Source organism: Arvicola amphibius, chromosome 6 (assembly GCF_903992535.2).
Source record: "Arvicola amphibius chromosome 6, mArvAmp1.2, whole genome shotgun sequence".
NCBI classification, from domain to species: Eukaryota; Metazoa; Chordata; class Mammalia; order Rodentia; family Cricetidae; genus Arvicola; species Arvicola amphibius.
In genome coordinates, this window is record NC_052052.2 from 39,512,792 (window position 1) to 39,538,115 (window position 25,324).

At 41.2% G+C, this 25,324-nt stretch overlaps 2 protein-coding genes across 7 annotated transcripts in view; one reads left to right on the forward strand and one right to left on the reverse strand.

Annotated features, from left to right (window-relative positions):
* The first annotated feature begins 4,216 nt into the window (after positions 1-4,216).
* Prpf38a (pre-mRNA processing factor 38A) lies at positions 4,217-19,232 on the forward strand. Its single transcript, XM_038335230.2, has 10 exons — positions 4,217-4,488; positions 5,060-5,219; positions 6,869-6,990; positions 9,312-9,397; positions 12,770-12,880; positions 14,817-14,929; positions 15,553-15,579; positions 15,652-15,749; positions 16,195-16,243; positions 17,940-19,232. The coding sequence occupies exons 1-10, from the start codon at positions 4,359-4,361 to the stop codon at positions 17,980-17,982; spliced, it is 939 nt and encodes a 312-aa protein (XP_038191158.1). The 5' UTR covers positions 4,217-4,358; the 3' UTR covers positions 17,983-19,232.
* A 4,875-nt stretch (positions 19,233-24,107) lies between these two features.
* The window catches only part of Tut4 (terminal uridylyl transferase 4), a 95,794-nt gene continuing 94,577 nt past the window's right edge, over positions 24,108-25,324 (reverse strand). For 3 of the 6 annotated variants that reach the window (XM_038332794.2, XM_038332792.2, XM_038332791.1), the window contains exon 30: positions 24,108-24,813. In XM_038332794.2, the coding sequence (XP_038188722.1) occupies positions 24,746-24,813 (68 nt within the window). In that variant the 3' untranslated portion in view covers positions 24,108-24,745. Of the gene's footprint in view, positions 24,817-25,324 lie in introns of all 6 variants that reach the window. The other 3 variants (XM_038332793.1, XM_038332790.1, XM_038332789.1) reach the window with 1 other exon arrangement.

Here is a 25,324-nt window from a genome sequence, read left to right on the forward strand (position 1 = left end):
AAAATTAGTGAACGTGCTTGAATCCATACAAATGTTTAAGAAAAATCTTAACACTTACTTTCAATATATATTCTTTTTAATGGATGACACAACACACAATTGTCAGAAATAATCTAACTTCTCCCAGCTTTCTACAACGAAGTCATGCAAATGTCCCTGAAATATAAAGCAAAGACTCAAGTAAATTGTAATATTCAGCAAGTACTCATTTAAATAAAATAGGAATATCATTGAGTGATTTGTAACAAATTACTATTTTCCATCAAAACTTATATACTCCTCAAATGATCTAACTTTAAGATGAATGGCATTTAAAGTGGTCAGCATTTAGGCATGATGGCCCTTTAACCCTAGCAGTTGGGAAGCAGAGATAGGCGAATCTGAGTTCAAGGCCAGCCTGATCTATATAGAGTTTCAGGGCAGCCAGGGTGACACACTGAGGCCTTGCCTCAAAAACAAAGCCTCAAAAACAATAAAAATCCACAAAAAAACCCTTTTTTTTGTAAATTCTTGGACATATGTCTACTCTATGACTCAGTAATTCATTTATATATCAGAAATACATACACATCATGAAAAGACACAAACCAAAATGTTCCCATTAGTAGTATATAGCAATAAAATTAATCCAATTATTAATACAACATCACTGTTGTGGCTCGGAACTGAAATCTCCCCAAAGGTCACCTGCTATGTTGGAAACCGACTGCCTCCTAGAGAAGCTGACCTCTTGGCAGGTTCAGGATTCGATGGGCTATTGGGAGGTGATAGGAACTCTGAAGTCTTTTACAATCCAGGAAATGGGGGATGGAGAGAGGGCTCAGTGGTAAGAGCAACTGCTGCTCCTGTAGAAAACCTGAGTTCAGTTCCCAGCACCCATGAGCCAGCTAAAAACCACTTTTAAGTCCAGTTCAAAGGGATCCAACAGGCTCTTCTACGCACTTGGTGCATACAAGTGGGCAAACACTTATACAGGTTAAAACAACAAAAACAGAAGATATATAAAAGAGGACTTATGCAGAAGGAGTAGGTTCTTCGGGGCAAGTCTTTGGGGTGTTTTATCTTGTCCTTTCTTCTGTTAGAATGTTAGGGACCCTAGACAGAATGTCTGAGATTGTGAGCCAAAATAAATCTTTCCGTGTTTTAGGTTTTCTGAATATTTTGTCATAGAAATGTGTTTTGACAAACACATGCACACACAAAGTGTAGGAAATCTCACAAAATGAAAAGATGCCAAATTAGACGGCGAACGTACAAAAGGCCTGCTATCGGCTGTGCTTATGGTGGCTTTTCTTTCCCCAGAACTGAGGAATGACGTATGCATAGTCACGAGTTGACGTAGTAATACACAGTTCAATGAACTGCTCCGCTTCACCCGCCACCCGCCACCTCATCACCGTCAGCAAAGGAATGGTAAACAACTGCAAAGCCAGGCCTGGCTTGGCCAAAAGAAGGGTTTGACTTCTGGAGATACCTGCTGCAAGGTCTTGAAGTCACAGACACCAGAAATCTGAAATATGCACAGCACCTAGAACAGAAGCCACACCCAAGACAAATGCACAAAGAAACCTCACTAAAAAGCTGAGCCAAAACTCTTGACATATGTATCTCACTTAATTCTTAAAAATAATCCCAGAACAATATACATAATATTCATAGTAGATGCTCAGTAAGTATTTGCCAATCAAAGGTAGGTGTTACCTTGGTACGGTAACAACAGGCCCAATTTTACCAATAATACGCCGTAACTCTTAATTTAGAACAGCCAGATGCCACTGACTGTTCCTAAACTACCTTACCCTATATGTAAGTGTGAAAATAGACAGCATAATGTCAGAACATACTTCTGCCAGCTTAGTATAATAAGTTAGGCTTCCCAATGACAAGTCCACTAGCTTCAATTTCCTCACCCACAAAATGGAGACAATAGTATCTTTTCAATTCAACCATTAGCACTGGAAGCCTATGTGCTAAGCACTGTTCTAAGATTATCAGTAATAAGGTGGGAAAGTAATGCATGACAAACCACGTCTATCCTAAAATTTGAGTTACCCCAGGAATTCCACCCTGTGGAAGACTGAAGCCAGGGGAAACAGGAGCAGGAACTTGTCAGAGACAAATGGTGGGGAGGGAACCTTTGGCAGACTGCTTAGTTAAGGTACATCTCCCGCCTGTTTTGTTTTCGTTATTTGAGGCAGGGTTTCTTTGGAGCCTGTCCTGGAACTAGCTCTTGTATCCCAGGCTGGCCTCGAACTCACAGAGATCCGCCTGCCTCTGTCTCCCAAGTGCTGGGATTAAAGGTGTGTGCTACCACCGCCCAGTTTCTTGTCTTTTAAACCTCACCCTCACATCAGGATTGAGACTATGGAATGAGACAGGATTGAGTCACTGGATCTCCCTATCTCTCCAATGTGGCAATACTGAAGAAATCTTTTTTCTGCTTTTCACTATTAACTTGGCCTTTAAAACATTTATTAGTGGGTTGTAGTGGCGCACGCCTTTAATCCCAGCACTTGGGAGGCAGAGGCAGGAGGATTTCTGTGAGTTCGAGGCCAGCCTGGGCTACAGAGATGAGTTGCAGGACAGGGTACAAAGTTACACAGAGAAACCCTGTTTTGGGAGAAAAAAAAAATTTTTTTTTGTTAGGTGGCAGCAGGCACACACTTTTAAGCCCAGCATCCAGGAGGCAGCAACAGATGAATCTCTTCGAGGCCAGCCTGGTCTAAAAGTGAGTTCCAGATCACTCAGGCCTGTTATACAGAGAAACACTGTCTCAAAAGAAAGAATTTTTAATATAAATTTTGTGCCTCTGTGAGTGTGTGGTGTACCCAGTGCCACAGCACACATGCGGAGGCAGAGGACAACTGACAGAAGCAGGTTTTCTCCTTCCAACCTGATTTCCTGGGTTCTAGCTTAATGTCAAGTGGCAATATTGAATGTTTCAATTTGCAGATCCTAATTTGGCTCTTTTAATTGGAATGTTGAGGACAGACAAGTGGCAGAAGTTGGCTTGTTAGGGCACAGGCTGTGATCCTAAATCTGATAATGCTACTTTCTTGAAGTTATGTAATTCACAATCCAATGCAAAACACTGAAATCAGTTTCACAGAATTCAGAACTCTCCCAACATCCAAACATTGCCCTCTAATACAGCTTTTAAAAAACTAATTCTAGCCGGGCGGTGGTGGTGCATGCCATTAATCCTAGCACCCAGCAGGCAGAGTAAGGAGATCTCTGAGTTCGAGGCCAGCTTGGTCTACAGTTAGTTCCAGGTCAGCCAGAGCAACAGTGAAATCCTGTCTCAAAAAAACCAAAATAGGAAAAGAAAGTATAATCATTCGACTTCTATGGACAACTAATATGGCCTTATCACTGCAGTTTTACCCGTACTAATCCTTAGCAGGAATCTCACATCTCAAGCCTTAGGAACCCCACTTTCTCCAATTGTTATAAGATAAGGGCATTCGGCTCTGAGCTAGACCCTTACAAAGTAGAAAGCGGGCTATTAGATCTTCTCTTCTGTGACTGGGTTGAAAACCCACCATTTGGAGAGTTGTCCTGAGATGGCCGGGACGCCAAGTCACAAGAGGTAACTTACAGAAAGTCTCTCTGGACGCAATCACTAGTTGGTAAAACGGATAACAGCGTCAGCTCCCGTTCCAGGGAAAAGAAGGCGAGTGTTTACCGGAGGCAGGGCACGTGGAAAGCCAAACTCTTAGGCGCCAGAGGGCAGGCCACACCCACTTCTCCGCAAGGGGCTTCCGTCTCCCGCAAAGCAGGAAGTATCCCAGGACCTCGGTGGGGGCAAAAAGGGTCTGTCCGCTGAGGACAGTGCCAACAACTTAACAGGCTCTCGGTGCACGTGTAGGGAACGAAATCAGTGAGACTGTGGAGAACGCCCGGCAGGCCGGGAGCCGCACTCACCACGCCGAAGCTTGCCAGGTCTGTCCACTCTTGTGCGCTTCCCACCGCTTGATCAGATCCTCGGGGAGCTGCACAGCGCTCGCACGGCCGAGCTGGTCTCCTCCGTGCACAGCCTGCAACACCACGTAAGCTCGGCAGGCGCCAAGGGAGGACTGGAAAGTTTTCGCGCCACTAGCTGTAACCCCGCCCACAGCCTGATTCCGATTGGCGTTCCCAGCCACCTCGCCACGCCCACCAAGGGCTCATGACGTACTTCCGCCATCTCTGACGCCAGCCGTGCGCAGACCCGGGGAATTGGTCTGCCCCGCAGTTTCCGGTTTCTAGCTGTTCGCTTTCTGCTGTTCGAAGCGCTTCCTCAGCCTCCGACGTCTTTTTGAAACCTGGATGTGACGTGTTGAAGAAGCCGACGGAAATAGAATTGAAAGCGTTCTAAAATGGCGAACCGTACGGTCAAGGATGCGCACAGCATCCATGGCACCAACCCTCAGTATCTGGTGGAGAAGATCATTCGGACGCGAATCTATGAATCAAAGTACTGGAAAGAAGAGTGCTTTGGGCTTACGGGTGAGTGACCACGCGCGACCCGCGTCTCGGCTTGCGGCTGCTGTCTCGGGTGCTAGTACTGGAAAAGAGCGTGTCAGCCCTTCTCATAAACTGCTCTGCGCCTAGACTTGCACTATACAGGACACAGACAAATCTGGCAGGGTTTCTCTTGATGCTGAAGGATTTCTTTAGGTGCTTTGAGACATCCAGGCTGGCCTCGAACTCAGAGATCCACCTGCCGCTGCCTCTCGTTTAAAGGCGTGCGGCACCACCGCGCAGCATCTCGGGGTCATGACAGGCGCTTTTCTCCACGATTTGTTTGATAAAGATTGGGGACTCACGAGTCCCACCCTTCCTTGACGGACTACAAACAATTGATGGGGGCTAGGATAAGGGGTATTTCTTTCTTCATTGGGGTAGTTCCGGGTAGTCATCCTTATTACCATTGTCAATACGCTCTTGTTCTCCTAATATTACATTCTTGCTGACTATTTAGGAGCTCTTAACCTTTAACCGTTTTCACCTTCCAACCAAGAAAAGCTAAGATCTATATTATATTTAAGATGTCTCTATTTGTGTTTGGTTATTTCAGCTGAACTTGTAGTCGACAAAGCCATGGAGTTAAGGTTTGTGGGTGGTGTCTATGGTGGAAACATAAAGCCAACTCCTTTCCTCTGTTTAACCTTGAAGATGCTTCAGATCCAACCTGAGAAAGACATCATTGTTGAGTTCATAAAAAATGAAGATTTCAAGTGAGTACAATGTGGGCTAGTACAAAATTCTCAGTGGTTCACAATTGGGCTTTGTTAGCTGCCTGGGTGTTGTGTGTGTCATTGCAGGCTTTTGCCCTTGAACTAATGTTTTGACTGTTGTGGTTCTGAACATCCTTCTACTTTCATAAGTCTCCGTAGCTTCCCTTTCCCCCAAAAGCTTTTCACAAATGAAATAAATATGCACAAATATATGTACATGTACACACACACACACACACACAATCTCAAAAAAATGTTGGTAGACAATAGATGAGGGGGTCATACAACAGAGGATTTTAGTTAACGGGTTAGATCTGTATCTTATCCAGACTTTGCTACCTGTTGACTGTGACCTTTAATTTTTCAAGCTTACAGATGCATGGTAAAGAAAATTAGCTGCTCCATAGTATCCATTCTCTAGGAGTTTGGAGCCAGGTATAATAGCTGATGATATACCATGATGTGTTTTAGGGGCTTTATATAAAGTGATTCATTTTGTGTTCACACTATTGCTTTAAAAATATAACGACATTTTACATGGGAAGAACCCAAGGCCCAGAGAGATGGTAAGTGGTTTGCCTAAGGATGGGCAACAGTTAAGTGGCAGGTCTGGGGCTGAGGTACAGCTTGACAGTAGAACAAATGCAGGGCTCTGGGTTTGTTTTTTAACTGAGATAGTGCCTCACTGTGTGTCCTGACAGGCCTTGTATTTATGGCAGTTCTCTGTCCTCTGCCTCCCGAGTGCTGGGCCGCAGGTGCAACTCGTGTCAGGATGCATATTCTTTATATACTGCTCTTCCGCGATGAAGCTTGAATTTCAGATGGAGATTTGAGTAAGGAATCAGAATCATGAGATAAGGAAAAAGAAGGAATATTACCAAAAATATAACTAGAAAAATAGCTTATGCTGTAAGGACTTAACACATGCTTGTGTCCTTCTAATATAGTTCCCTTACATTTGTTTATGGCACCAAGGCAGTTAATTAGGCTATAGCTTCTCCATTATAGAAGTTGAGAAAACAAGTTACATATCTGCTGTCAAAGTAATGTACGAAATCAGAATTTTAACTTCTATGACTTTGACCTTTTTCCAGAACCTACATTTGTGGCAATATATGCTTGCTCTAACATTGTTATAAAATGTATATAATACTTTATGTTGTTAAATTTATTATATTTTTGGAATCTTGGGCAAATTCTGTGAAGTTTTACAGATGATATATCTGAAAGTTGAGCAACATATACCAATCTCCGCAGCTAGTAATTGATTAGGAAATTCATTGGGTTTCCATATTTTAGCCATCATCTCTTCTATGCTACCTTCAAAATTAAGGCTTTTTGTTTGTTTGGTTGGTTGGTTTTGTTTTGTTTTTCGAGACAGGGTTTCTCTGTTTAACAACCCTGGCTGTCCTGGAACTCACTCTGTAGACCAGGATGCCCTCAGACTCACAGAGATCTGCCTGCCTATGCCTCTCGAGTGCTGGGATTAAAGGTATGCACCGCCGCCACCCAGAAATTATGGCTTTATTATCTGATAACAAGAAAAACAAACCAGAATGCTTTTATCTAATATTGTCATGAGAAAAGCTAGTTATAGAACTCAGAAAGTCTTAGGCTGGCCTGTTGTTTCAGTGTCCTCTCTCTGTTAGGTATGTCCGGATGTTGGGGGCACTTTACATGAGGCTGACAGGAACTGCAATTGATTGTTACAAGTACTTGGAGCCTTTATACAATGACTATCGAAAAATCAAAAGCCAGAACCGAAATGGGGGTGAGTATGATACCAAGTCTCTAGACTGTTGTTGCTCGGCCACTTGTATTCTCCTGTGTCTCCACTCGTTTTCACAAACACCGAATGTTCCTCTTCATCTGCATTATTGCTGCCTCCGTCTCCCTCACTGCACCCATAGCATCTGGTTAGCCTGAACCCTTCGGCACATGACTGCCTCCCTTTCCTGCTCAGCTTCTGGTAAACACTGACTTACGTCAGATTGACCTTCCACACCTACTCCATCCACAAGGTCTAGAAACTTCAAATTGGTTTCTCTATAAAACATGACTTAGCCTGCCCAAAGTCATTTTCCAAATACCACAGCTTCACTTTTTTCCCCTGTAGGCTACTCGATGTTATACCTTGTAGACTAAATGGACCTGTGTTGTTCATGTAGGTACTCCACTGAAAATACTAAGCTTATCCAAGGAGAGAGACATCTCTATATGTTTTATACATACATCCTGGTTTTGTTTTGTCTTGTCTTGAGGGCATATGGCCCAAGTGGACCTTCAACACAGTGTAGCTAAGGAGGACTTCAAACTTCTGATTCTCTGGTCTCCGCCTCCTGAATATGGGAATTACAGGTGTGCATGACCATGCCTGTCTTTATTTGGAGGGGGGTGCATATTGGAGAACTGAACCTCATCATGCATGTGAGATCTGTGTTCTGCCACTGAGCTCCAGGCCTTGCCCTCAGAGATACACCTTCTATGTTAAGGAAGGGTTTGTGTTAATTCAAACAGAACCTCTTAATTGGAGACACACCTTTCTTCTTAGGAATATGGACGATTGAAAATTTAATATAAGTTGAATATCCCTTATTCAAAATGACTTAGAGCCAGAGTGTTGTGGGTTTCAGTGCATTTTAGATTTTGCAATAGTTGTATAAACTCTCAGATGACATCCCTATTCAGAATCCTCAAATACTTCAAAATCCAAAACGTAGTGAGTTTCATGTCTACGTTCAAAAAGTTTCAGACTTAAGATCGTTTCAGATTTAGTCGTTTTGTCTTAGGCCTTCTCAATTTGTATTGCACTTTAAACTTGTTTATCATATTTCTTCACTGAACTCATGTGTATTGAGAATTGATGATATGCCAGATGTTATGCCAGGGACTGGAAGCAACATGGTGAACATGACTGTGGATATGACTGTGGTCATTTTTGAACGAGTTCCTTATATTGTGGTAAACTACGGTGGGATTTCTCAAAGCCTTGACATTTTAGGCTAGGTAATTCTTTGCTCTATGGTAGTCCTGTACATGACAATATGTTAGGCAGCATCCCTGTACCTTCCCGAATGGACACAACTGGACTTCCTTTAAGTAGGGTGATAGAGGTATGCAAAGTCACTTGTTGTTGAGAACTAGAAAACTAAGATGATATCAGTAAGGATTCTAAAACACATGTCATTTTTGTGCTATGAAAAAAGAAATATTCTTTGTTTTAATATTTTATTTCTTGTGTGTGTCTGTGTTTGTGTTTGTAATAAGCACACGTGCTATGGTGCATGTGTCGAAGTCAAAAGATAAATCTAAGAATTGGGCCTATTTTCTCACTGTGGGTTCCTGGGATCAAACTCAGATGATCAGGCTTGTGTGGCGAGTGCTTTTATCTGCTGGGCCACACCACGGACCCCTAAAATAGAAATATATGTTCAGGGACATTTAGGTTAATGGGAGAAATTACAACTAAATGACTGATTAGTATTAACTTTGGTTATATAATCTTGACTTATCTATTCAGTGTTATCTTACATAATTCAAGACTATTTGTGTTTACTTTAATGTTTGTGTCTCCAGTTTTTATGTTTTGTTTTGCTTTGTGGTGTTTGATAGGAATTGAACCTAGAACTTCATATATACAAGGCAAACACCTTAGCACTGAACTATACCCATAGCTGATCTTTTATTACTTTGGAACAGCCTTATTCATCTCTTAGTTCCTTGCTTCTAAAGAGGCTTGATTGGGCGACACCTCCTGTCAAGTCTGACTTAAGCCTGGGACCCAGATGATGGAAGGAGAGAATGACTCAGATTTCCTCTAACCTCCCCACATGTACTGTGCAAGAGCATGCATACGCAGTAAATAAATAATAAATAGAATTAAAAATGTTAAAGAGGTTGGGGGTTTAGCTCAGTGGCAGAGCACTGGCTAGGTAAGCACAGGGCCCCGGGTTCAGTCCCCATCTCCAAAATAAGTAAATAAAGAGGTGTGGCATGTAGGGAGCTTCATGGAAAATTTCATGATTTTTTGACTTTTTGGGTAACTAGGTCTGTCATTTCCAGGTTGTTTGAACTATTCGTTTTGCCTTCCAGAGTTTGAACTGATGCACGTGGATGAGTTCATCGATGAACTTCTGCACAGTGAGAGAGTCTGTGATATCATCTTGCCCCGGCTACAGGTATGAGGCATGGGTCTACTATAGAGTCACCTTTTACCTCCCACACAAACACGAGTACATACTAAAAAACACTGGAGGGTTTTCTTAAAAAGTCCTTCTATCACACTTTGTACAGGAGAGGGAATGAGATAAAAGCAGAGAATGTTTCGGGGCAGGACGTTGGAAGTGAATAGCTAGAGAGAACGTTTCTTCTTCAAGATATATTATCACAGGTCTTATAGCTGGAGTACGTTTCTCAAACTGGTGAGCTTAGGCTATGAAACAGAAAAAAGAATGTGAGTGTTCAATCCCTTAAACATCTTGTTTATCATCCTGCCTCACATACCGTGATGACTATCCATGAAGCACCCTTCAGGATTGTGAGGTGGCTGGGTGTTCTTGCTTTGTTTTGTTTTTCTGATAGTCTTGACCATATACCAACAACTGGCCTAGAACTGATTATATAAACGTTGTTGTCCTCTTGCCAGTCTTCAAGTGCTGGGATTATAGGCTTGCACTACCATGTCTGGCTAAGACTGCATTTTTAGTTTTAAAGAGAAAAAAAAAATATGGTGGATAACCTTAAATGAAATGTGCTGTAGTGGAGAGTTGATTGGATAAGGATTTAACCTAAGTTCTTGTATTATTATAGAACCCAATCTATAAAATGGGAAATTCCTGTTGAAAAGAAAAAAAGCAGGGGTGGGGAGCTTGACTCAAAGGAAAATGTGCCAGGTGTGGTGGTGCATTCCTTCAGCCCCAGCACTTAGGAGGCAGAGGCAGGCAATTCTCTTACGAGTTTAAAGCCAGCTTTATCTACATAGAAAGTTCCAAGCTAGCCAGGGTTACATAGTGAGACAATGAAAGAAGGAATCAAGAAATCATTCTGCTCAAAAATCATTCTGTTCAATGTAGTGGTAGATTATTTGTGTTTTAATAAGTAAAGCTTTCCTGAAGATCAGAGGGCAAAGCAGCCACACTAGTCAGCTGTACAGGCCAGGGAGTGGTGACACACAACTTTAATCCCAGGACTCAGGAAACACATCCAGGTGGATCTCTGTTAGTTAAGGTCACCCTGGGCTATCAAAATTGAATTTGTCTAAAAGAGAAACAGCTCACACACAGGTGATCCCAGCACTACGGAGGTTGGGACCGGAGTGATATGGCTGAGTGGAGAAGGAATGTAAGGGAGAAGAGACAGGAACTCAGTGGGGTGTAGTCTTCAAGGTTTGTGGAGACAGGATCTCGTGCATTTTTGGTCTTAGGTAGAGATAAAAGCCAGTGGCTGACTGCTTTGCTTTTCTGATCTTCAGGTTGAACCCCAATATCCGTCTCTGGGTTTTTATTATTCGTGCTTCAGCTAATGTCTTAACTAAAGGAAAAGCTAAGTGAGTCATATTTGTGACTGTCTCCACCTGTTCCTCCCTTACATCTCTAAACTAGACCTACAGGACAATTTAAAGGCATGGAAGAGATTTTACTTTCTTGATTGTAGTGAAAATTTCAAGTGTCTATTTTTATAATGAAACTTAAATTTTGCCGGGCGGTGGTGGTGCACGCCTTTAATCCTTGCATTTGGGAGGCAGAGGCAGGCGGATCTCCATGAGTTTGAGGCCAACTCTGATCTACAAAGCGAATTCCAGGACAGCCAGGACTGTTACACAGAGAAACCCTCTCTTGAAAAAGTTTTATACTTTAAATATACTTTTAAAATACAGTTTTCATTGTATGTCAGAAAAGGCAAGTTGACTAGGATGGCGCATGTCTGTAATCACTAGTATTCCAGTGGCTGAAGCAAGGAGACGTTGAGTTCCAGACAGCCAGTGACTACATGGGAAGTCTTAGCTACAAAAAAAGAAAAAGGGGAAAACCTTAGGGCTGAGAAAGTGGCTTAGTGGGTAAAACACTTGCTGCACAAGTCTCACACCCTGAGTACAGATCCTCAGAACTCACATACAGAGCGAGCATTTGCAGCAGTGATCCTAGCAGGCCACTAGGGAGATGGAAGACAGAAAGGATAACTGCCAGGAGTTCACACAAGAGCTAATTTGGCATACACGGCAGTGAAGAAGACCCTGCATTAAACAAAGTGGAAGGCAAACCATGACACACAAGGTGGTCCTCTGCTTTGGCATACGTGCTCACACTCACAGATAAAGTTTTTAAATATTGAAAGAAAAAAAGCCTCCACTGAAAAGATTGTGGCACGGCCTTTAATCGCAGAACTTGGGAAGCAATCTGTAAATTTGGGGCTATCCTTATGTAGTTCTAGGACAACCAAGCCTTCCTTGTGAAACCCTGTTTCAAAAACAATGAAAACAGCCGGGCGGCGGTGGCGCACGCCTTTAATCCCAGCACTCGGGAGGCAGAGGCAGGCGGATCTCTGTGAGTTCGAGACCAGCCTGGTCTACAAGAGCTAGTTCCAGGACAGGCTCCAAAGCTACAGAGAAACCCTGTCTCGAAAAACCAAAAAAACAAAAAACAATGAAAACAAACAAACAAAGAATACCAAAAAACAAAACAAGTCTGTGCTAGGAAAATGGCTCAATGCTTAAGAGTGCTTGTTCTGTAAACATGAGGACTCAGTTCAAATACCAATACCAACACCAATGTAAAAAGTGCCCACTACCCAAGCTTGGCAGGCAGAGAACTTCCTCTCCAGATAGCGTAGCCAAATGGCAAGCTTCCAGTTCAGGGAAAGACTGTGTCCGTGCAGCAAGATGGAGAGCAACGAAAGATACCCACGGTCCTGTTCTGGCCTTCCACGAGTAAGCATGGGCACCGATATTCGTAAATTTATGTACATGTATCACACAAATTAACTAATTTGTCTTTATAAAATTAAAACATCTTTTTTTAATTAATTTTATTTTTACTAATTATTATTAGTAGAGTGCGCACCAAGGCATGTAAGGGCTAGAGGACAATTTTTGAGATTCAGTTCTCACTTTCTACCAGAGAATGCCAGAAGAGGACATTGGATGGATCCTCTGGAGCTGGTAAGGCACCATGTAGATAGATATTGAGAACTGAACTCTGGTCCTCTCCAGGTGCAGCAAGTGTTCTTAATTGCTAAATTATCTCTCCAGCCCTGAGGTTAACATTTTTGACCACATAGATACTGATTGACATTCCAGTGACCTTATAAGACCACAGGAAATAGAACCAATTGAAAATGAGCTTGTTCTGTCGGCATTGTTTGTTTGTAGTGGAACGTAAAAGAGCATATACGTGCCAGGGATAGTAGCTCCTGAGGGAAATCTTGAGGTGCAGTACTACTTACTGTACCTGAGCTGTTGCTTCAGAGCCTGTCTCTCAACCCCAGAAGCTCAGTGTTACCATCAGGACCTGGAGGAGACAGCAGTGACTCAACTTCTACTGTGTTCTCTGTAGAAACGCTATGTACTGGAGGAAGCTGAGCAGCTGGAGCCTCGAGTTAGCGCTCTCGAAGAGGACATGGATGACGTGGAGTCCAGTGAGGAGGAGGAAGAGGAAGATGAGAAGGTGAGGCATATGAGAGCGTTAATGGCTAGCAAGGAAGGAAATAGCCCTTAGTTTTCAAGCTTTAAGTTTTAAATTAATGATAACCTTTTATTATTAAATTTTTTGTTTTGTTTGTTTTTCTAGACAGGGTTTCTCTATGTAGCTCTGGCTGTCCTGACACTCACTCTGTAGATCAGGCTGGCCTCAAACTCAACAGAAGTTCACCTGCCTCTGCCTCCCAAGTGCTGGGATCAAAGGCACGCACCACCACCACCCGCCTCTTTCAATCCTTCATGAAATGAATTATTATTCATGAAATAAATCCTTTTGGAGAAGGAGGGCCCTATTGTATGGATGAGGCTAGACAGACATTTCAGATCTGCCTCAGGGGTGCTAGGATCACAGCCCTGTGCACAAAAAAAGGAGAGTTTATCTTCTTATTATAATGACCTTTAGAGTAAAATATCTCTTGGCTTGAATGCCTCAGCTCTGTCATAGCAGTGGTATGAGCTTAACAGTCATGATTCCCCCATTGAGTGAGGGATTGAATCCAGTCTCGAAGGTAATAGTACTTTTCTCTGAACACGGCTGTGTAAGCTCTTAAGAGTATATTTCCACATAATTGCAAATGTATGGTAGCTGTTATATTTAGGGGGAAAGGCTTGAACATACTCTAGAGGGAAGTTAGCTGCTGTAGAGCCATGTTTTGTCAGAACTATAATCATGGAGCTGAAAAGCTCGAAAACAAGTTCCCAGCTGTCAGTGACTGAGGGGTCAGATTGCTAACTTGATTATCAGGCAGCCATTAATAATGTGAAGTAGCTTATAGTAAAAGAGCTCTAGAGCATTTGTAATTAAATTCTAGGAAACATGCCTAGAAAGGGCCAGAAGGGCAGGTGGTGGTGGTGGTGGTGGTGCACTCCCTTAATCCCAGTACTTGAGAAGCAGAGGCAGGCAGATCTCAGTGAGTTTGAAGCCAGCCTGGTCTACAAAGTGAGTTCCAGGACAGCCAGTGCTGTTACAGAGAGAAACCCTGTCTCAAAAAACCAAAAGGATAAAAAGGGGGGGGGGGAATAAAAGGAAATGGTGACCTTGATGCACACAGCAGCACCTGCCTTTCAGTCTAGCTTTCCAGAGACGCCTCCAAAACTAAGAAGTTAGCCTCAGGTCAGGTTTTCTATCGGTGAAACAGTATCTATTTTTCCTTAACTTGGAATTATCTATTCCTGTCCCTTGTGGTATTTTATTTTTTTAATCTCTCTTTTCCTCCACTGCACTGCTATCTTTGGCACAATTCCAAGTTGTCATTCATCTATGATCATTTTCTTCTGCTGGCAAATGTGTACAAATAGGACCCTGCCCCAACTGTATAGCTTCACAGTACGTCTTGACCAACTTCTTGATACTTAGAACAGCAAATGTCTCTTCTGCTCTTCTTCAGTAGTGGCTTTCCTATTTTTGCTCCATTCTTTGTTCTCTCTTTATCTGTCTTATTTATATTTCTGTGTATGTGTCCGGGTATGCGCACATGAAGGCAGGTGCCCTCAGAGACCAGAGGTGTTAGATTCCCCTGGAAGGGAGCTTATAGGTTATTGTAAGATACCCAACACTGGAAATCCAGTTTAAGGAAATAAGCCTTTTTTCCCCCGTTTTTTCAAGATGGAATGGATTCTCTTTGTAGCCCTTATTGTCCTAGAACTTGTTTTGTAGACCAACTTGACCTTGAAATCAGAGATCCGCCTGCCTCTGTCTCCCGAGTGCTGGGATTAAAGGCGTGCGCCACCACCGCCCTGCCTGGTATTCTTTTTGTCACTAAGACTACCCTTCTATGTAGTCAAATCACAATTGTAGAGTCACTTAAAAGATGTCCATTGGAACAGAATAGGGAGGGAACCTTAGCTGTGTTCTTGCGTGACTTCCTTTAGTAAAAGCCAATACTCATCCATCTTGTTTCAAGCTGGAAAGAGTACCATCACCTGATCACCGACGAAGAAGCTACCGAGACTTGGACAAGCCACGGCGCTCTCCTGCACTGCGCTACAGGAGGAGTCGGAGTCGGTCTCCCAGGAGGTAGGGCTGGAGCACTACAGCCTAGGAAGCTGACTTCCAGGGAAAGAAAAGGATTAGCCTGTAGAGATGCTTACCAGGGTATCTGTTTCCTTGTTCCTACTGAATCATCATCACCCATAAAACCTCACTGGCAGAGGGAAAAGGCCATTTCTTTAATCTTGGCTAGTGGTCAGTAAATTAAGCTGGGCTTGGATATACAATTGAGTTACGTTTCTTTGCTCACCTGTTGTGATTATGTATTTCCCAGAGAGTAGAGTAACCTTAATAAGGATGGCTAGTACAGCTTCTCTGTACCTCCCATTCTCCAGTAGGTTAAGTTGGTTATGTTTTGAAGATGGTGACACAGTACAAGACACAACAGATCTTTTCTGCAAGTGTTTTTCTCGTATGTGTATATTTGTTATTCTCCCCCTGGTAAAACTAAATTGCACGGCTAGAGTGTTAGAAGTTGACATGTACTACATTTAAGACATAGATACAAGAAAGAATCAGGTCAGCGGCCATTGTTCAGTCCCTGGCACTCCTCCCCTCTTTAAAAAAAAATAAAAGAACAAGTAAATTTTATGTTTATTTTTGTGATTTACAAGATCCAGTGCACTAACCTGCTCTTCCTCTTCCCACAGGCGAAGTAGATCCCCCAAAAGGAGAAGGTAGGTCCTGAGTCATTTCTAACAAGAGGGTTCTGAGAAGGGAACGTGCTGAGCTGGCTGTTTTTTCCATAGCCCTTCTCCCCGCCGAGAAAGACATAGGAGCAAGAGTCCACGACGCCATCGAAGTAGGTCCCGAGACAGACGACACAGATCCCGCTCTAAATCCCCAGGTATAATATTTGGGCTCTTTCCTGCTTGTCTTAGTAAAGAAATCTAAAAGGAGCATTAAGACTCCAACACAAATACATAACGGCACTACTACCTAACAGGAAAGGAGATGGGCATGGAATTCAAAGTGAGAGTACTCATTAGACTCTAGTGAGGGGATTACAGTTGTTTGGTTTTGTTTTTACCCAGAATTGCAGAAATAAGACCTAGTATAATATCAGTCAAAGCCTGAGGTAATGTTTTGTGAAATTAGCCATAATGCTCTGGATATATGATTTCACTACTGCATTCCCTGCCACAACTAACAACCAAGAGGTGTAATAGTGAGTGGTGTCCTCAGACTAGGCCAACAAAGCCTAGTGAGTGAAAGGAATTGGGGGAGGTGAGAATAAATAGCCTACAAATGGGAAAACAAAAACTCTCATCCAATGACCTTTTCTTCCCTAGGTCACCACCGTAGTCACAGACACAGGAGTCACTCAAAGTCTCCTGAAAGGTACGGGTTAAACCTCTACTGTAAGAATTTAATTTTGGGCTGGGAAGGTGGCTCATTGGGTAAAGTGCTTCGGATGCAAGCATGAGAATTGGAATTCAACCCATTAACACCTGTGTTAAAAGCGCCTGAAATCGTAGTGCTGGAGCGGCAGAAAGACTTATTGAATTTGCTAGCCAGCCAGTTTAGCCAATCAGCCAGCTTCAAGTTCAGTGAGACTGTCTCAAAAAATTAAGTGGAGAATGAGTTAGGAAGACACTCTGTTTACCTCTGGCTTCCACATGTGCACATGCAAACATTTAAATCTTTATTCAATAGTTAAAGTTTTAAATATAAAGATGGGGAATTTTGTTTTGATGTGGGTATTGGTAGTTCATTACAGGATAAAATAGGCTCCCCTCCTCCCCTGCCAATTTCTTTGCACCTTGTTTCACTTCTTGGAATTAAAACTTTGAATGGTAGTCTCAGTGGTTCTGGGCTTTTTTATTTTTAATTGTGTATATGTGTTTATCTGCATACACTTAAGATGCCAGTGGAGGCCAAAAGTATAGAAGCCCCAGTAATTGCATATATATTTTTTGTGAGCCACCCAGTGTGGGTACTGAGAACTGAACTTCGGTCCTGCTCTTAACCACTGGGCCATCTCTAGCCCAAGAACTAACTTTTAAAACTTAACAGTTGAGTCCTTGAACAAGTCATTTTTAATTGATATTTATTAGAACGTTGTGGGCCATGTACCCCATTAGGTACATTCTTACCCTATGAAGCAGTTATTTGGTGGCAAATTCTAAATAATCATCCTTGGCTCATAGTATTATTCAGAACCATTAAAAGCAAAAACAAAAAGTCTCCTGATAGGACTCAGTGGCTCAAGAGAAGATGCTTGCTGTGCAAGGGTCCAGATCTCAGAACCTCTTAGAGCTAGGCCGGGGTTTCCACTGCCTTGACCCCGCACTCTGAACAGGACTCTCAAAACACGCTGGTTGTCCCGACTAGCTTCATTTTGAGCTGTAGTTTACATTATGAGATCTGTCTTGTTTTCTGTTACTGTGATAAACAGCATGACCCAAAGCAATAGGTTTATTTCAAATTATACTTCCAGGTAACAGTCTGTGATCGAGGGAAGTCAGGGTAGGGATTCAAGCAGAAACCATGGTGGAAAGCTGCTTACTTCCTTGAGCTCTGGCTAGTTTTACACAGCCTAGACCCAACTACCTTGTGATGGTGCTGCCCTCAGTGGACTAGGCCCTCCAACATTATTCAAGACAACCTCTCAGACATGGCCAAGGCCAGTCTAATGTAGAGAAATCCTCAATTGAGATTCCTTTTCCCAGCTGACTGAGTGTGTCAAGTTGATAAAATAAAAACTAAGCAGCACATCCTGCTTCAAAAGAGCACTCAAGGAAGACACAAGGGTCAGATTCCAGCCTCTACATGTGTATGCACTCAAGCGCATGTGCACATTTGCAGGCATGCAACACACACACACACACACACACACACACAAGTAAATTTGTGCTGGGTAAGGTGATAAACACCTGTAATCCCAGCACTGGGAAGGCAAAAGTGGGAGGCTGTCAGCAAAACACACAGAGTGCATCTAATGTTTGTATCATCTCTATTCATCAGTGTCAGCATACTATGAATGTCTGGCTTCCTTGTTTGCTCCTTAATTTAATGGTTTATTATCTCATTTCAGGTCTAAGAAAAGCCACAAGAAGAGCCGGAGAGGAAATGAGTAATGGGTTCATTTTGAATTTAGTCCAGATGGCCTCCTGTGAATATGAGAATATCCGTTAAAGGGAAATGTTCAAGATCAGGCAGCTATGAGTGTTGGGGTTTTTAAAAATCAAGTTCTTGTTTGTTTTGTTTTTATTTTAACATTATAGAGGTGCTAGGTTTGTATCTCTGAATTATAATCAACATATTTGAAGAGTGTCTTTGACCAAATCAAGGTCAGGTTTTGACCTAACCAACTATGATATTGATATTTACCAAGGTTAGAGAGGACCTGGGAGTTGGGGAGATTCAGGACAATGAAGAGATGTAGTCACATGGTGACCCTTTTCTTATTTGTAATTAAACCTGACACAGCTGTCATTTATCTCTAGTTTCTCTATGAAACCCTAGAATGCAGTGGTTTATGCTGCTGCGACCCAGCTAATGAAGCGTAGCACTTCTCACTGACTACAGACAGCGGCAGTAACAATAAACACAGTTACTAGTTAGTGGTTTTGTAAGAACAGAATACATTCAAACATGAAGGTTTTTCTGGATTTTTTTTAATTCAGTTTCATTAAACAATTCAACATGATTGCAAGTAACATCCTTTATACAAGCCAGGTATGGTGGTTCACACCTGTAATCTCAACACAGGCTGAAGCAGAATAGTTTTCACCTAGGTTGCTTTTAGAGGGTATAAAGTGAGAGGGTTGTGTGGTAATGAAAATGACACATTCTGTTTAGGACAGCTGCAGTATTTCTACATGGATAGAAAGAGGGACTAGTAGGGTTCAGCGTGATGATCTAGGCCAGAAATGACAATTGTCAAAGACGTTTGCCCAGGGAGTATCAGTAGATTTAAGAACAGCAGCAGCACCACAGGCAATGCCAACACTCGTGACTAGTAATACAGGTCACCTAGTAAATACTGGAATTCACAAAGGTATAATCAGTAGGTCAAGGACACTGAAGGGTCTGAAGATATAGAAGCAAAATAAAAGCTTTACTAAGTCCATAGGCTTAATACTGATATTAGAGAGTATTATGGTATTAGCTAAAACAGTTCATTCTGCCTGTACTTACCTTCCTCCTTTAAGAGGGTAGAAATGACTGACTTCTTGTCACTCTAAGCCTAGGAAGAACTGTAAAGACCAGCTGCCTTATAGGAACCAGCTTCCCAGGAAGCCATATCTGGTCCTAGGATAAACATTTCTATTGTTTGCTGTTGATTGGGGAACTTTTGTAGCAATATTAAAGCAGTTTTTATCAATTTACACTTTCATATTCTTTGCTGATTCCTCTAACCATGATACCTAATAAGGGAATTAATAAAGTTGTAAGACCTATTATAGCTTATAGCTACAACTATATTTTGTGGCTTTTAAAATTAAATATATCTTCACTCAGGTTTGGTAGAGATTCCTAAGTTATTTCTTACTGAAGTGATTTAGGTGGAAAAAGATGCCTCTAGCACCATCAGTTTAAAAGTTTTAATATTAAGGTAAATTTAAGTAACAATAAACCTATAACAGAAAGAGCCAACAATATTTTAAGAGAAACCTTTCCAAAAGTATACGTTAGATATGGTAGAATCTGGATCCATGGGCAGCAAGAAGCATACTATTCCTACTACTTAATTAGAACAAAGGAAATAAAAATAAGGGTGAGTAGGACATGTTGAATATTGAAGACCATTCTGACAAACCACACAGTTACAGAGATGACATTTGAAGGATAGGTTTGTCACCTGTTTTACCTATTATTACACGAGGCCTTTGAATGGTAGCTTTTCTTAGGTTACAACATAGTCTTAGAAATCTGTTTTACATCTCAGCTGTACACATACATATATTCTTTGTGCTGAAACAGGCTTTAAGAAAAAATATGCAGGCCATGTGGTGGTGGCACACGCCTTTAATCCCAGAATTCAGGAGGCAGAAGCAGGCGGATCTCTAAATTCAAGGCCAGCCTGGTCTACATAGAATGAGTTCCAGGACAGCCAGAGCTACACAAGGAAACCCTGTCTCAGGAAAACAAAAACCAACCAACCAAACAAACAAATAATGCAAAATGTATTCATATTAGTTTTACTAAGATTTTTTTTTTAAAAAATTCGTGTATGTGTATGTCTCTTAGTGCAGAGGTAATACATGTACCGGTGCTGATAGGGGCCAGAAAAAGGTGTTGGATCACTTGAAGCTGGCGATTTCATTTGTGAGTAACCAGACATGAAGCTAGGGGACAAACCCCACTCCTCATGACTGAGCTCAAATGCTTTTAACCACGGAGCCATTGTGCCAATTCCTATAGTTAAGATTTTTAAACCACTATGTGGATTTCACTTTCCACAATTTGAAATCCAGTTCCTTAAAAGCTTACATAGAACACAAGGACTTTAACATTAATAAATTAAGCAAGATGTGTTTTCCAAGGGAAAAGTGGCAGATTTGTATTAGAACAACCCAATGTAGCCTCATTAACCTCTTATATAGAGAGAGGTTTAAACAAAGACCAGAAGAGCATTGCACCCTGGGTCATATGAGGTTAAGAAGTCACTCCACTCCTTGGATCTTCACATGCAACCAGCATATACATATACAATAATAAAGGTGAAGAAAAAAAAAGAAATGTTCATTTCTTTTTATATTAAGCATACTGACTTCTAAGAGAAACATGAAGCTAGAAAAATGAAAGTTGCATCTTCTGTGTTTTATATAACTGGCCTTAGTCTTGAGAGTGATCTTGAAATTTGGCTTTCTTATATGAAAAAATAGTTGTCATTTCAATTTCCTAGCCACCTTCTAAGTCTAGTGAAATTAGTTTCCAGGAGATAAGCATCGGTTCCGTAGCTTGCTGTATTTGCTAAGATGGCACATAAGCACACTCTATAAAAGTGTTGTGCATATGCACTTACGATAATTCACTAGAATGATCGAAGTTCACCAGATAATAGAATTTTTAACTGACAGATTTTACTGTTTTACATTTGTCTGTGCACACACAAGTAATATGTGATACCCTGTTTCTTCATCAAGAAAGGCAAGTACTATGGCTGTTTAGTCATCTTGCTAGCCCTAAACTTTAATGCCCTTTCTTTCAGTAAACACATCACATTATCATTTACAAGGAAAAGTGAGTGAGGAGCTTAATGTTTTATCTGGGAATCATTTTTATGGAAGGCATTGCTTCCTGCAGAGACTCTTGAGTTCACTTCCTAGCATCTAATCAAGTAGCTCCAACCACCTGTAACTCAGGTGATTAAACACCCTCTTTTAGACTCAGGGCACTTGTACTCCCAACATGAAACATTTTTAAAAACTTTCATCCTTTTACTCAACTAGAGTAAATCTACAAACAGACAGCATTATTTTCCCATTACTATGCATGCATTTTATTTACAGGAGAAAACAGCAAAATTGTCTACAGGGCCTCACTATTACAACAGCCTTGGCTGGCCTGGAACTGGGTATACGGACAGGGCTGGCTATGACAGAGACCTACCTGGCCATGCCTTCCAAGTACTGGGTGTAAAGTTGTGTGCCACCACACGCAGTAGTAGTGTGATTTTTAATAATCTTATTTTTGGTTTCTCAAGACAGAGTTTCTCTGTGTAACAGTCCTGGCTGTCCTGAAACTTGCTTTGTAGACAGACTGGCCCCAAACTCAATGAGATCTGCCTGCCTTTGCCTCCCAAGTACTGGGACTAAAGGCGGGCACCACTATCATCCATCGAATTCTTTGTTTGTTTGTTTGTTTGTTTGGACAGGATTTCTTTGTGTAACAGCCCTAGCTGCCCTAGAACTATCTCTTGTAGACCAGGCTGGGCTTGAACTCAGAGATCTGCCTGCCTCTTCCTCCCGAATGCTGGGATTAACGACTTGTACCACCACCACCACCCGGCCCATCCAAGTTTTAATAATCTTAATAGGCCAAGGTAAAACCACCTTCATGTCAAATGGCATATGAATTGTATCAAAAAATATTTTAAGAGTGTGTATAGGACTGATCATTTTTTGAACTATTAACTGCTTTTTCAGACAAAACTGAGCTATTGTATAAATTATACTCTGTTCCTCAGTTTAGAACACAGTTTTGTAAACTGAAGGAAGGGCAGATATGCACAAAACTAGTGAATGGAACACTGTCAGAGTAGTAAAATCTGGGTTAATAATAGCTACCTGCAGGAAAGGGGGGCCGAGCTAGCATGCTGCCTTGTTGGAATTTTTAAAAGGGTTTCTTTGGTTTTTTGTTTTCGGTGAAAATCTTAAATATACACAAAAGCAGAAAGAACAGTGAAAAGAATATCATCCTCTTAATCTCTTGGTGAAATATTTCAATGCTTAAAATATTCTATTATCTAATTATTATTATTATTATTTAAACAGTCTTTTGTAGCTCAAGCTGGCCTGGAGCTCTAGGTAGTAGAGGATGACCTTGAATTTCTTGCCAATTGTTTGAGAGAGGCTCACTATATAACCCTGACTAGCAGGGAACTTGCTATGAAGGCTGGCTTCAAACTCAAGATCTGCCTGCATCTGCCTCTCAAGAACTAGGATTAAAGTTGTACGTCACCATGACTGACAGACTTGAATTTCTTTTTTTTTTTTTTTCTTTCTTTTTTTTTTTTTTTTTTTTTTTTTTGGTTTTTCGAGACAGGGTTTCTCTGCAGCTTTTTAGAGCCTGTCCTGGAACTAGCTCTTGTAGACCAGGCTGGCCTCGAACTCACAGAGATCCATCTGCCTCTGCCTCCCGAGTGCTGGGATTAAAGGCATGCGCCACCACCACCCGGCTTCAGACTTGAATTTCTTAATCCTCCTGCCTCCACCTAGAAAATGCTGGGATTGCAGGATGCTCCAAGTTGTTTTTAACACGAAAGTACAGGGAGATCAGGTATATTATTAACAAAACAAAAGAGTTGACACCACTTTAAGATTATGAGACTGTAATGTAAAAAAAACAAAACAAAAACATTAAATATACCTGTCCTTAACTTGGCTGTAAATATGGCAGGGATATCCTCAACCACCTGCATTTAAGGAATATTCCAAGTGTCTTTCAAGTTGAAAATACAGCAAAAGCCCAGTCTCTTATTTAAGTAATAACATGCCTGAGGAATAGAACAAAAATAACACACTATCCTTAAAATTAGACTATTAGTTTTTGCAAACATCTGTAGTTTTATTTGGCAAATCTAATTTAAGGACTAGGAAAAAAAACTCACTGTAAAAGGAATAGCTAAAAAATATGCCACTGAATTTCAATATTCCACACATTTTATGAAAACATTTTGCTTGATGACTAACTTCATGGCCTATAATGATGGGGCTGAAAATTCATACTGCAGGTGTTATAATCTCAGAACTACCTATATACTACACACAGGTTTATAGTGAAGCTGGTGTATCAAACCTATTGTACTGCCAGTTATAAAAAGGTACAGCACCCACAATTCTGTATAGTTCATAAAGTATATATTTGTATAGTTAAAAGCATTTCCATTACTTTAAGGGTGTGATATATTCTGTTAGTAGCCTCCTCAAACATCTCATGTTTGCGTGCCTGTTAATTGCAACAAGAAGCCAAATAGACTGATTGACAGTATCTAAGCAAACTCTTGATGTTTGAACAATGATGACATCACCACATCATGTATTTCTGAGAATACATCCCAGTAGCTACAAGACTTATGACTGATCACCAGTACTGATAAAAAGTAACAACCCTGGCAAGTGTCTGTCCAGGACTCTGAATGGACAGTCTGGCATATACTGTTTCTTCACCAAAAAAAAAAAAAATTTCCTCTCCTTTTTAAAAGATTGGCGGCGGCAGGGAGGTCGTAGAGGTGGCAATGGGCTGGAGGAAAGGTATTGCTAGGGACTGAACCCAGTGTCCTGCACCAAGTAGGAGAGCTATCTGCAGCTCACCTACAGCCCTAGCCCTCAAAAGATCTGCTCTGTGTCAGACTGCAGCCACACGGCTGCCTCGACGATAAGATGGGCACGGCGCCTGCTGTCCCTCACGTGGTGGAGAGAAGACCTTTAAATCTCTAAAACTAGATCTGATTTACAACAGTCACTAAGTAAAATCTTTCCATTATTACAACATATTCCTATCATCTAAACCAGATGAATTAACCAAATTTGACTCTTGTCAAAAAGATTTATTAACTTAAAATATAACTTCAAAATACAGACAAAAGCAACTTTCCATTCAAGTTTGAATATATTCAACATACAAGTATGTAAAAGAAAAATTTTTTGAATCTTTGTTGTAATTTTATTTTATTTTTTTTTTTTTGACCTTTTAAAAAGTTTTTGGCACTACAAGATTCTGTAAAGAATAGAAGTGACAAATTTAAAACACATGAAATCCTTCCCTAATCCTTAAGAACAATATATATAAAGTCTGGAGCAACCAAAGTATGAATACAGCTAATAGAAAATAAAGAATGTAATTTTTTAAATTCTCTCTTTATACAATTCATCAAGGTTAAACAAAACATAAAACTCCCTTAAAAATAGGGTAATAAAATAGATGAAATTTGTATCACTTATTTTAGTGATACCAGTAAAAACTATAGTTCATATTTATATACAAATAATACAGTGTTTAAAAACAGTCTTAGAATTTAAATAAGCTATCTAAACGTGTGTGAAAATTTTAAATCATGACCTGATTTATTTGCTTTCCTTAAATGTCACTTTTTCTGCTGAGTGTAACTGACACTGAGGTACGGGTACCCTTGAAACAGCAGGACTGGCTGGCTGCTGCTGTGGGTTGCCATTACTCCGACACGTTTCCTCTTGGTGGGTGGGGGCAACGCTCTCTGCAGCGACGGGCAGCACATCTGTCTGCTGGAAATAACATAGACAGCAGGCTGAAAGGCTTGTGCCTACTTACCTCACAATCCATTAACATAAACTAGTTACTAGTTGCACAGTGCTTTAAAAATTCTTATACTAAAAGAAGCAGGACAAAACAATTGGAGGGGAGAGGAAAAAAAGGGGGGAACCTACACACAGAAAAACTGCAAACTCTTTTCTAACTGACAACTTCCTCTACAGCTCTGCTCAAGATATAAATCCCACAAACATAGTCAATTTCGTGCCATTCACATTATAACAGTGGTTCTCAGCCTTCCTAATGCTACAACCCTTTAATATAGTCCCTCGTGTTGTGGTGACCCTCAATCATAAAATTATTTTCATTGCTACTTTAATTTTGCTTTTGTGCTGAATGATAATGTAATGTGTTTTCTGATGGTTCTAGGCAACTCCTGTGAAAGCCATCTGACCTCCAAAGCAGGTTAAGAACTGCTGCTCTATCCAAGTATCCAGCATCCAGCAGTTCACAGATCAGGAA